The 13,506-nt window shown below is 47.6% G+C and overlaps 1 protein-coding gene and 1 non-coding gene across 3 annotated transcripts in view; both read right to left on the minus strand.

The window, feature by feature from the left end:
• Positions 1–740: 740 nt before the first annotated feature.
• Positions 741–814, minus strand: TRNAT-AGU (transfer RNA threonine (anticodon AGU)). The gene has a single exon. It is a non-coding gene; the product is annotated as a tRNA-Thr (tRNA).
• A 1,708-nt stretch (positions 815–2,522) lies between these two features.
• The window catches only part of WDR88 (WD repeat domain 88), a 45,050-nt gene continuing 34,066 nt past the window's right edge, over positions 2,523–13,506 (minus strand). The window contains exons 8-11 of one of the 2 annotated variants that reach the window (XM_060650922.3): positions 12,650–12,732; positions 11,045–11,113; positions 4,837–4,929; positions 2,523–2,933 (exon numbers count right to left, since the gene is read on the minus strand). In XM_060650922.3, the coding sequence (XP_060506905.2) occupies positions 2,796–2,933; positions 4,837–4,929; positions 11,045–11,113; positions 12,650–12,732 (383 nt within the window). In that variant the 3' untranslated portion in view covers positions 2,523–2,795. The remainder of the gene's footprint in view (positions 2,934–4,836; positions 4,930–11,044; positions 11,114–12,649; positions 12,733–13,506) is intronic. The other variant, XM_060650923.3, reaches the window with a different exon arrangement.

The raw sequence follows: 13,506 nt of genomic DNA on the forward strand, positions 1-13,506 counted from the left end.
GAAAGGTTGCAAAGGGCAAAAAGTGATCCCCCCAAAACAAGAGAAGAAACAAGACAGTAATTACCCAAATGCATGGGAGAGGTAGAGAGAGATGCTGCTTCTGGAGTAGGTGAATTTGACTCTTAGGAACACAGGCTGATGCCCTACCTGCCATCTCTGCAGCTCTTTGGGACTGTCCTGTTGCGTCGGACATCAATTTTGTTGAGTTTGACAAGAGTGTTCCTGGGTGACTGTTCCAAATCCCCATGCTTCGCGGCACCCCCAGGGACTCCGGTGCAATTGCTTTGGGTCAGGCCCTCCAGCTGCGTATTTGTGCAGCAGCCAGAGCCGCGGGCCTCAGGGGTCAGCCTCCCACCTGGCGCCCGGAAGATACAGCCTCTGACTCATCCTTCCCGCAGCCCCGGGGGCACACTGACCGGGTTCAGCGTGGACCTCGCCAGACGCGCCTGTGAGATGTGAGACACCGATCGCAAGACTGGAGGGGGTGACCCGTCAACAGCCGGGGTGGGGCGCTCGGAGGAGGAATGGGCAGAGGGGGCCCAGCTCGCCCTGCCCAGATCAGCAAGGGGAAAGCTAGCTCGCGGGAGCCGCGGAGGTCCCAGGGAAGGACACCGCCGCAGCACCGAGCCCGCTAAACCGGCTTCTCAGGTTCACCTTCATACATCTAAAGCGAGGGGCGCTGGGTAGGGCAGCAGAGCAAAAGTGCGCACAGGTAAAAAGAGAGCCGGGACGCTCGGTTGAGGCACCGCTGGGATTCGAACCCAGGATCTCCTGTTTACTAGACAGGCGCTTTAACCAACTAAGCCACGGCGCCGCCCGCACGAATACCGCGAGAATCTGTTCCCCATCACCATTTAGTCCCTCTGCGGTGCGCATGCGCACAAGTTTCGTCCGCAAGAGGCGCATGCGTGGTGTATAGTCCTGCCCACACCCAGCGGCTGAGGCGAGGGGGTTGGACACGGAAGCCGGAAAAGTGGGAAGCGAGTGTTGCCCCAGGCCCTGGAGCGCTGGTCTTCCCGGTTGCTGTGGGGTCTGCGCCGCGGCGTGGAGCCGGATGGCCCTGTCTATGGGGGGGTGCCCGCGCAAGGTTGGGCTTTCTGCCCTCCAGACCTGGCGCAGGAAGCCCCCCGCCGCTGTCCCGAGAGGCCCAGGCCCCCGGCGTCCGGTCTGGGCGCGCAGCTCGCCGTGGCCCCGCGGTGAGCGCGCCGTGCATCCACCGCGCTGGAGCCCTGGGCCCGGGAGCCTGCGGCGCGCCCCGGACGCACTGGGGGTGGGTGGCCCTGCCCGCTCCGGGGGCGGCATCTGCCCGCCTGCCGCGACCAGACCTTCGGTGGGGCCGCCTCTCCCGCGGGTGGGGGGCACCGCGGGCGCCTGAGTCGCCCGCCCTGAGGGATCCGGAGCTTCGAGGAACCCAGGCCGCTGGCCTCGGAGCACCGACACCGCACGTGCTGCCAGAGCTGGCAGGGTGCTCGCCTGCAGCTTCTTGGGTCTCCTCGCCCGGACAGCGCAGCCACCTCTTCCCAACACTTTTCAGAGGGCCTTCGAGCCAATTCATTCATTCACCCACCCGTGGGAGAGCCTCATCCGCAGAAATGTTAGACTCCGCAAGTGCATATGCGCAAGAAGATTTACTCCAGTATTATCTGTAATAGCAAAAATCGAGAAACAAAGCTATGTGCCCATCGGTGCGACACTGTTGGTACCTGCAGCTGAGCTGTCCTCCAACGCAGAAGGGGAAGCACTCCTCTGTGCGCGCTGTGTGCGGGAGGAGGGAGACCACTTAGCAAAAGGAATTCTCTTTGAAAGAGAGCGTGAAGTGGAGCTTTGACATGTTCATACATCATTCATGTGGATAAGTGGATACATACTGAACAGCCAGCCCCAGGGTGACCAGAGTCACCAGGGTTATGACTGAGGAGGGCAGCGCCCAAGCACGGAACCTGCCCAAATAGTGACTACAGGTTACGGTGCTCATGGGCAGAATCATTGGATGCCAGTCAAATACGCTAAATAAATCAGACCTACAATTAAGTTTTTTAAACAAAGCAAGGGCAGTGCTAACGACTGACAGGAATCGTGCGAGCCATAGCAAATGGGAAAGGGAGCCCTTCCTGTTTGTCCATGAAACCTTCTGAAGGAATTGATTTATGTAGTACGGTATGCTGTGGGAGCAGGAGGAGGGCTCTACATCTGCCTGAGCATTCTGGAAAAGTCTGGGGCGGAGAGGATGACCCACCCTGTGATGGAAATGCCCTCCACCCACCTGCCTAACCAGACCTTCCTCTGCTCTGGGTGGATGGCGGTCTGGGAGTATTAACCAGGGACGACCCAGAGTGCCTTGCCACACAACAGTCTCCTCCCCAGAGGGGACCCCGCACATCTTCCTGTCGTTTGACAGAGCCGTCCACAGGAGCTGCAGTTGCTAGCCTGGCTGCCTCACAGGGCAACACCAGAGTCCAGAATGTGTTCCAAAAATGACACCAGGAACACCAGGTCATAAAGCTTAGAAGGAGCAAAAATGCCTCTAGAATTCACACACATGCTTGTTTTCTAAAGGAATCTAGATTTATTCGTCATGAAAACTAAAAAAGTGTATGATCTCCGCCACCAAGAGTGCTGTGGAGCTGAGGCCATGCCCCTGCCCCTGTCTGATACGCCTACCCGGCCAGGAAGGGGCCATAGAGAAAGGTCCCTGCAGAACCCCAAAACCCATATGACAGGTGACCTGTGCTCAAGTCAGTCAACAGGCCCAATGGCCATCAGTCATCTGTGGCCGGGCTGCACTCCCTTGGCAGTCAGTCTTCCCCTCCGGATGATGATGAGGCCTCTGCTGACAAGTCTTTTGCATCCATCCGGCAGAACACACATTTGGTGACGGTTTTGGAAAAGATGTCACTTTCGTAGATGGAGAAAGGCCTGTCACACACTTCACACTGGCATGGAGCATTTAAAAAGAGCAAAAGGAAGAAGTGCTGGTCAGAGGGGACCAAGGCATCCAGTTAGAATTCTCCCACCAGACCCAGCCACCTGTGGCTGGGCCAAGGCAAGAGCTCCCTCTCCTCTCTGCAGTCTCTGCAGACCCCACAAGGGTGGAAATTGCAGGCCACTGAGAGAGAATAAACACAGGCTTCTCCCTCTCTCCCCCCCCCCCCCCCCACCCAAGGAAGCTGTGCAGGCACCGACCGCCAGGCTCATCCCCGGCTAGGGAAATCCTGGGGACAGGAGCCACAAGCCACTCGACGGTGGAGAGGACAGGGGGTACGTGTCTAACCCCGTCCTGTGCCCTTTGCGAAGCACAACTGTGGGGCGGAGGAGCTATTCCTAAGGCCCTGACACCCTGGGGACCTAACTTACGAAACCATGAGAAACAAGTAGGCAAGATTTCCAAACAAAGCAGCCATTTTTCCGGGTGAAGGTACTAAGCATCCTCCTCCATGTCTGAGCCAGTTTCCGGCCAAGGCACAGAGAGCAGTGGCACGGTGGCACAGCTCACCCGCCGTATCTCCTGCCCGCAAACAAGTGAGCACCACCATGGGGCGGGCTCTCAGACCACGGGCCGGGGTCTCTCAGGGGTCCCCACCACAGCACCAGCCTCCTGCAGGATGGCACCCCACCCGGGGCAGGCCCTCTGGGAAATCCGACTCCTGAGGTTTCTTATATTGATTTAGAGCAAGGGAAATGCAGAAGGCTCATCTTTGGAACAGCTTCAAGTATGTCTCTTTCTTTTCTCTGTTTTGCAAGAAAGAAATTTGATCCTTTACCTACCTTAGTCTACAGCATACTTTCCCATGGCCCCACCCCAAACACGACAGGGCTCAGAGGAGGCAATTCTTGGAGCCCTGTCCCTGGTGGCAGGTGAAGGACATGGAAAAGTACTGCTCTGCAGTTAGCTTCTAGGGCCTAAGGGCCAACATGGCCACACGGGCCATGATGACCAGCTGGCCACAAAGACAAGGTCCATGTCGGTCCCCTCCCCCCACCTCCTTGCCCCGTAGTGCTGTTCCCATATTAGCCATTTCCAGAAGCGGTGGCTCCCAGCTGGGCCTTCTAAGAGGAGACAAGCCTAGGTGGCTCCAGGATTCTGAGGGAAGGAGGACTCCGGGCATGCAGCATAGACTCCCCAAGCCTCTCATAGTGGCAACCAAGTGTCTATACTGCAAGGCCCCCACAGGGACTGGCCTCTAGTCCCCGGGGATAGACTCTGTGGCCGGTCCTGGCTGCACCTGGTGAAGCAGGTGTGTCCCCCCTACCATCACGATCCTGCCCCAGAGAAAAACAGGCACCTGGGCCTCTATCACAGGAGGGCACTGGGGGGGCCTGGCCAACGGGTCTGCCGCTGACATGTAGGAGGCCGACGCCATGGCCTGCTGTGTGCCCAGCCATTTCTCCTCTGACTCATTCCCCTCCTCAAACACCCGGGGCTCATTCCTGCCTTGCAGTCTCCACACTGGCTCTTCCGCTGCTGGGACGTTCTTCCCCTAAACATCTGCACGGCTCACTCCCTCACCACTTTCGGGTCTTTGAACAAATGTCACCTCCTCAGTGACGTGTCTCCTGACCACCCCGTGAAGTGGCCAGCACCTCTCATTCCCTTTCCTGACACTACTCCTCTCCAACTTACTTACCGCCATGAGACCTACTGCAGTATTTTTCTTGCTTCTTTATTCATTGTCTCCTCTTTTAGAACATAACTTCCCTCAGGGCAAGAATCTCCATCTGTTTGCTCATGGTTTTATCCCCAGTTGCCCAATTAATGTTTATTCGAAGAACAAATTGATTTGTGGAGGAGACTAACGAACACCTTCATTATTGAGCTTAACATTACCCAATACCAACCTGTTTCACCTTTGAGCCCAGGGCCTTTTTGTACTTTATGACCAAAGGAATTTGGTCAATTTCTTCAATATTCCATAGTCTCATGGTCCTATCCTAAAACAAGTCAAACAGCAAAGCAGCAGTCACAAGATGGGCTCCTTCAGCTGGGAGGCCCCAGGAAGGCGCATCACATCCAGGTGAAGAATCCCACCCTGCAGAGAAGCAGAAGTAGGGTGACCAACTGTCCTGGTTTCTCTGGGACCATCCCACCTCTATGACCACAAGTCCCCAATCCCAGCAAACCCATCCCAGGGGGCAAAAAGTCTCACTTTTCAGCAATGGCTGTGGAAGTTTGAGGGAAAAGGACAAAACCCATACTGTGGTCCCCAAAATAGGAGCTGAAAGCAAAACTATTTTTAATGCCAAATGGATACACATCCATAGGTAATCCATCTTCCATAGTTGCTGTCAGTTTTCCATGACGTGCAGTTCACGTTAAGTTCCCAGTAATGGGTCATCCATTACCGTGATTCACTCCATGCAACGTGATTTAAGTATCCAACTTAACTACATGCAGCGTAATTGTGTTAACAGTCTGCCTTTGATTTTACCTACGCAACTGTCGTGCTCTGTTTCAAGATATTGCTAGTAAAAATTTTTCACATTGTGAGTATTACGATCAGGTTTTCTAAGAGTTCAGATCACGAGAATGAGAATAATTACAAGGCCAGTGCCAACGTGACGCAGACCTCGCCAGAAGAGGAGGCTAAACGACTCTGTTTAATGATGGCTGGACAGACACATAAAACTAGATTGGGGGCAGAGGCGAGGTGGTAAATACCCAGAACAAAGCACACTGCAGGATGTGAGGGAAAGACTTTGCTATTGGGTATGGGGAAGCAAATGCAGAAGTACATGTGGACACAAAATCTCACAAGCCTGGGATGAGGTGGGCAGGTTCTAAATCACCAGTTTTTTCATATCCCAAAAAAGACACCAATGCAAAAGAAAATGAAATGTCAGGCAACCAGACTGGAAAAGAAGTAAAACTATCTCCATTTGAAGGTTACATAACCTTGTACATAGAAAACCTTCAAGAATCAACCAAAAAACTATTAGAACTAATAAATAAGTTCAGTAGGGCTGCCGAATACAAAATCAATACGCAAAAACCTATTGTATTTTTATATACTTGCAATGAACACTCTGAAAATGCAACTAAATAAACAATTCCATTTAGAATCAGATCAAAAAGAAGGAAATGTTTACTAATAATTTTAGCAAAGCGAGTGCAAAACTTATAGATCAGAAACAAAAATACTGTTGAAAGAAACTAAAGAAGGTGTAAATAAATAGAAAAATATCTCAGGTTCAATGGGTCAGAAAAAGGTAGTGTGGCACGGGCATAAAGATAGACACACTAAGTATAAAACCTCACATTTATGATCAATGGCCTTTTGGCTAGGGTGCCAAGAGCTAAAACGATGAAACTCTTAGAAGAAAACATAGGGGTAAATATTAGTGACAGAAGATAAGACAATGGTTTCTTAGATCTGATACCAAAAGCAGAGGCAACAAAATAATAAAAAAAAAAAAAAACTGGACTTGATCAAAATTAAAAATTTGTGCTTTGACAAACACACATCAAAAAAGTGAAGACCTATAAATGGCCAATAGGCACATGAAAAGACGCTCAACATCATTAGTTATCAGGGAAATGCAAGTTGAAACTACAAGATACCACTTCACAACCATTAGGATGACCACAATCTAAAAAAGATAACAAGAAAACCCTGCCCACTGGGGAGGCTGTGGACAAATTGGAATCCTCCTGCACTGCTGGTAGGAAAATAAGAGGATTCAGCACTTGGAAAGCGGTCTGGCAGTTCCTGAAGTGAAAGTGATCAAACATACAGAGTTACCATTGTGACCCAGCAGCTCCACTCTGGGGTATAGGCCCAAACGAATCAAACACGAGTGTTCCAACAAAAACTTGATCACGGACACTCATAGCAGTATTATTTACAATAGCCAAAAGGCAAAAAGAACCATTCCCATCAACTGATGAAATAAAATGTGATATATCCATATAATGGAATATGATTCAACAGTAAAAGGAAATTAAGTACGTACTTCTATATGTTACAACATGGATAAATCTTGAAAACGTTATGCGAAGTGAAACAAACCAGTCACAAAAGGCCATGTATTGTACGATTATATTTAAATGAAAGGTCCATAATAGCAACATTAGAAACAATAATAGAATAAATAAACAGTAAAACAAAAGTAGATTAGTGGTCCGAACTAACACAATGAGACCATAAAAGGAAATAAAAGGTATACAGATTGGGAAAGAAGAAATAAAACTGTGTTTGTTGGGGCGCCTGGGTGGCTCAGTTGGTTAGGCATCTGACTTCGGCTCAGGTCATGATCTCACGGTCCGTGGGTTCAAGCCCCATGTCGGGCTCTGTGCTGACAGCTCGGAGCCTGGAGCTCGCTTTGGAGTCTGTGTTTCCCTCTCTCTCTGACCCTTCCCAGCTCTGTCTCTCTCAAAAACAAAACAAAACAAAAAAAAACCTGTGTTTGTTCACAGATGACATAATGGTCTATATAGAAAATCCAAAAGAATCAACAAAAGAATTCTTGGAATTAATAAGTGATCAAAACAGAGTTGCAGGATACAATGTTAATATACAAAAGTCAACCACTTTCCTATATACCAGCAATGAACAGCTGGAACCTTGAATTAAAAGCACACTACCATTATTAGCCACACACCCCCACCAAATGAAATACTTATGTATATTTCTAACAAAATATGTATAAGATCTATGTGAGAAAAACTATGAAACCCTTCATGAATATGAAAATTCAATATTGCCAAGATGTCAGTTCTTCCCAATTTGATGCATATATTCAACGCAATCCCAGTGAAAATCCCAGCAAGTTATTTTGTGGATATTGACACACTGATTGCCAAAGTTTTTATGAAGAGGCAAAAGATCCTCTTGGATTGTATTGTAGCCGATACAGTAACAAAGAGAGGGACAAAGTGGGAGGACAGACACTACCCAACTTCAAGTCTTACTGTAAAGCCACAGTTATCAAGACACCACGGTATTGGTGAGAGAATAGACAGACCATTGGAACCGAATGGAGACTGCAGAAATAGACCCACGTAAATGTAATCAACTGCTTAACAAAAAAGGAGAGGCAATGCAATGGAAAAAATGATAGTCTTTTCAACAAATTTGCTAGAACAACTGAGTGTCCACGTGCAAAAAAAAAAAAAAAAAAAATCTAGGCACAGACCTAACATTCTACTCAAAATGGATCACAGGCCTAAATGCAAATTGCTAAAACTCCTAGAGAATAACATAGGAAAAAAATCTAGATGACCTTGGGTTTAGCGATGACTTTTAGATATAACACCAAAGACATATCCATGAAAGAAATAATTGATAAGTTAAACTTCATTAAAATTACATTCTTCTGCTCTGCAAAAGACACTGTCAAGAGAATATAAAGAGAAGCTATAGACTGAGAGATAATATTTGCAAAAGATATATCTGATAAAGGACTATTATTAAAAATCTACAAAGAACTCTTAAAACTTAACAATAAGAAAACAAAGAACCCAATTAAAAATGGACCAGAAAGGGGAGCCTGGGGTGGCTGAGTCAGTTAAGCATCCAACTTCGGCTCAGGTCATGAACTTGCAGTTTGTGAGTTCGACCTGTGCACCAGGCTCTGTGCTGACAGCTCAGAGCCCGGAGCCTGCTTCGGATTCTGTGTCTCCCTCTCTCTCTGCCCCTCCCCCGCTCACACTCTATCTCTCAGAAATAAATAAACATTAAAATAAATAAATAATAAAAAAAATTTTTTAAAGACACCAGTATTCCTTGGAAAATAGTTGGTGAATTAATTTGGGGACACTGTTCAAATGAACATCCATTATCATATCATTCCTTTGATTGTTTTTATGAAACTGAGTGTGGTCAGCAGACCAATGCCCTCCCCACATCCTAAGCCCCAGAACCTATGAATGTGTTAGGTTATATACCAAAGAGGAATTAAGGTTGCAGATGGAATTAAGTGTGCTAATCAGCTGATCTTACAATAAACAGGGAGATTGTTGTGGGTTTCTCCAGGTGGGGTGGACGTAGTCACAAAGGTCCTTAAAAGTGTACAAAACAGTGAGAGGGATATGTGACTATGGAAGAAAGGAACAGAGAGATACAACCTTGTTGGCTTTCAAGATGGAAGAAGATGAACAAGCCAAGGAATGCTGGTGGCTTCTAGAAGCTGGAAAGGGTAAGGAAATGGATTGTTCCCTAGAGCCTCCAGAAAGGGAAACAGCCCTGTGAACACCTTGGTTTTCGCCCAGAGAGACCTTGTCATACTTCTGTCTCACAGAACTGTAAGGTATTAAATTTTTGTTGGGTAAGGGGTAAAGTGTATAGTGATTTATTATAGCAGCAATAAAAAACCAACACACTGAGTGATGTTACATGTCCTGATTCAGCGGTCGCAACTAAATGTCCTGTAGGAGATCAAAAGGGGAAAACGTGGTCACGGCTGTGTTGGCCCCCTGCTGTGCGGAACTGTCACATTCCAACAACATCATACTTTCTACAGTATATCCAGCGATTTGTCAAATTCTGGAAACCTAGCTCTTAAATACTTTGATTCAAAAGTTGGAGTTTCAAATCACCTTCTTGATTTCTGTGAAGATTTTAATGAAAATCCAAAAAACAGGGGCACCTGGGTGGCTCAGTCAGTTAAGTGCCCAACTTCAGCTCAGGTCACGATCTTGCAGTTTGTGAGTTTGAGCCCCACTTCGGGCTCTGTGCTGACAGCTCAGAGCCTGGAGCCTGCTTCAGGTTCTGTGTCTCCCTCTCTCTCTACCCTACCCCACTCACACTCTGTCTCTCTCTCTCAACAATAAATAAACGTTAAAAAAAATTTTTTTAAGAAATAAACATTGAAAAAAGTTAAGTCTTACATTTATGTATTTTAAGCATACACCATATAGCCTACAAAATTGAGGGACACCCGGGTGGCTCAGTTCATTAAACATCCAACTTCAGCTCAGGTCATGATCTCACCACAGTTCATGAGTTCGAGCCCCGCGTCAGGCTCTGCGCTGACAGCTCAGAGCCTGGAGCCTGCTTCAGGTTCTGTGTCTCCCTCTCGTTCTGTCCCTCCCCCGCTTGTGCTCTGTCTCTCTCCCTCTCTCAAAAATAAACAAACATTAAACAGAAATTTAAATATGCATCGAAGACTTCTTTTAAAGTCTAAATAAACTGTTGCATGATAAGACAGAAAGAAACAGCATAAAATATTTTTATATTTTTCTTCAACAGATTTGTTTAATTAGTCCCACTATTAATTACTACTAATTGCTGCTGTTAAGTAGTCCAATGATTATTGTTTCAATAATAGCATTTACGTAACAGAGAAGGAAAAACACAGAATGAGACATAATTTCAAATAAGCATTCACTTTTCATACTTTGGTTTGCACTTTTACTTTTCTCCAGCTTTACTGAGATATAGTTGCCATAATCACTTCTCATATTTTCAGGTTAAAATAGTAACACGTAGGCACAGGTCTGGCAGCATCTGGGCTGGCTGGCTCTCTAACAAGGGAGCCTACTCACGGTTCGCAGAGTCTTGCCCACGGTCCCATAGACCTAGAAACCCCCAGACTAGAGAATGACATGGCTCTAATAAAGATCGGTGGGGGGCAAGTTGGGACGCCCACTTCTCCTGTACTCACACCTGAAGGACAGCCCTTGGGACGCCCTGGGCTAGCTCTTGTGTGCCATTGGCATGGGAACTCCAGGACATAGTGATGCAGAAAGGGAAGACCCACCCGGGACCTCAGGGTGGTCTCTGGGGCTCACCAACACAACGAGCTGACGCTTTCCCCTCCTAGGCCCCCTGCTGGCTCTGTCACTCACGGGTCTGGGCAGGCCCTTCCTCCAACAAAGCTCAGAGGTGGGTGGTTGCAGACACAGAAATACCTGGCGACTCCCCACAGGAGGACAAGAGGACCTGCTTTCCCTGTTCCCAGCAGCTTCCTGGATGAGGGTGGCCTGGCTAGGTGCGGCCCTCACAGAGAGCCGGCCCAGGAATTTTGCTGGGCAATAACACTTCTGTTGACACAAATTCTCACAAGTGTGAGAGAAATTTTAAGTTACTCAAAGGCTGCCCATTTTTACCTTTGAAGAAGACAGGACCCGTTTCTTGTCATTGCTAATGGCAACATCTGTCACCCAGTCACTATGGCCCTGAAGAAGAAAAAAAAAAATAGAATTTTAACAAGGAACTGGAGGAAAAACCTTGGGAAACACAACAAAAACAGAAAACACAAAGTTGGGACCCCAGAGATGCATACATTTAAGAGCAACTAACTGTGTTTCCCTGATGTCACCAATGCCATTTAAGGTGGAACAGAAAGTGCAAAGGTTGACGATGCACGCATACATTACAGCACTGTGTGCGCTGTTCAAATAGTACTCTGGAGTTTAGCAGGATGGAAAGAAAACGACTATATTCCCGGCTGGTCCCAGAGCACCTCTTGCAGGTTTTTGTTGGCATTCTTCGTTCCAGGAAATACCATTCCTACTGGAGGTCCTGTTGGTGAGGGGGCTTTTGCTTCAAGTGAGGTTTGCTTCAAACCTATCCACTGTGGCTCAGGCAATTAGGGGGTTATTTTCCTCAGGTAAAATGGAGCTCAGAGGAGATAAGTTCCATTGCCAGCTCAGACCCTGAATGATGTCAGGGCTCTGCATCAACATCTTTATCATTCTTTGGCCTTCCTCGTACACAAAGAGTGGAAGGGGAGGCAATATGGTATATGATGTATATGGTATATGGTAGGAGGAGAGAAAGCAAGAGAGAAATTAAATTCCTGTGCAGAACAAAAGGACAGGAGCTTAAGGGTGGGAAAAATAGAGAGAAAAGAAGAAGAGAGCAACCGGAAAGGGGACAAAGGGACTTTTGAACACAGGGATGTTCAACATTTGGTTCTAAGGTGTTTATTTGCTGTGATGTAAACTCCCTTTGCCTCCCCCAAAACCCTTGGAGAAGAGGACTGAAGACAGACCAGCTCTGGGAGCCTGAATGTTGTGATGATCCAGGGGACACATTTGAGCCACAGGGAACAGAGGGACCAAAAATCATGGATGCAAGCATTCACAGCCAAACCACGAGACCACAAGACCAGGGAGGATGTAGATATCTTGGGGTAGGAGGCACTGGGTACAGAGGCACTGCTGTAGCCAATCCTGGAACTACCTGACTCTGGATTCTTGCCATGTGGGACAATCCATCCCCTTACTATAGAGCCACTTTGAGTTGAGTCTCCTCTAACTTATAGGCAAAAGCACTCAGCCGATGCCACCATTTTGGGGTCCATTACTTTTTGTGTATGCTTTGTTATGGGACTCATCTTTCTGTAATGTCTGTGGTCCTTAGACCCTTTTCCACCTCTGAGTTTTTGCATTTGCTCTCACATTTGCCTGGAATGCCCTTCCCCAAGATCCTCATCCACCTAGTCTTTCTTTGTCATCAAGTTCTCAGCTCATATGCCACCTTCTCCAAGAAGCCCTCCCACTGTGGATTACTCCTTGGGGTCTATTTCTATCACATCACCCTGTTTCTCTCTTTCACTCATCACTGTCAATGATTTGTTTGTTGGTTTCTGGTCTGTTCTCCACAGAGGTGTCACCTCCAGTTGGGACAGCTTGGTCTGTCTCACCCACGGCTGTATTCCCAGCACCCAGCACCCGGCATGATCCTCTATCTGATGCTGACATTGGTACCTTCAAGGAGAGCTTCCGGTAGCCTTCTCCTACATCCCAGATAGCCACAGTCCTGTCGAGCCCTCCAGACACGAGAAAAGAGGCTACAACAAAAAATGACAACGTTTCAGGGGGTGGGTGGGGTCATCTTCCCCTGCCATCTGCTTCTTCCTTCAGGAGGCCAAAGTGGGAGGAAGCATTTGTGAAGTGCCACCATGGTTCACTCCAAGGACGCTCAAACCCCTTATTGGTGTGGCTCAATGTCTCCCAACCAGTTACAGCCAATTCTCATTATTCATGGCAATTATATTCTGTAGTCATCACAAACACTGAATTAGTTAACAGTGAACAATTTCTCCCGGGGAATATGCAGGGTTAGGTCCCTGTGAGCCTCTGGTCACAACATTTCATTAACTGATCAATATATAACCTTGTTTTATGTCTGTTTCTGTTTAAACACACTTTATTTGATACATATTGTTTATTCATTAAAGTTAAGTTCACGGCCATCAGTGCTACAGCTCATGCCTGAACGAAGCTTCTCTGATACATGTGTTTTCCCTGTAAGGCACATTACTGCGTTCTTGCATTAGGAACACCAGACAGCAAGCACATCAGTGTTGTGCTTGGGGGCTTTTTAAACAGCAAAATCACGCCAAAAAAAAACGCCACAAAATGCAAAATACCTGGGCACTAAATGGACTACTTTACAATAAGACAGCTGAACTAAGAAGGCAGAGGGTCACCTTGTTCAACCTCAGCTGGGAATGTGTGCATAGGCTAACTCACACTTGTCACTGCTCTGTGCATGTCCATAGTCCACGTGGCATCGCAGAAGTGCCACAAGTATTGATTTGAGAGTTACAAAGAAATTTTAC

This window comes from Panthera onca, chromosome E2 (genome assembly GCF_046562875.1).
Source record: "Panthera onca isolate mPanOnc1 chromosome E2, mPanOnc1 haplotype 2, whole genome shotgun sequence".
In the NCBI taxonomy this organism is placed as follows: Eukaryota; Metazoa; Chordata; class Mammalia; order Carnivora; family Felidae; genus Panthera; species Panthera onca.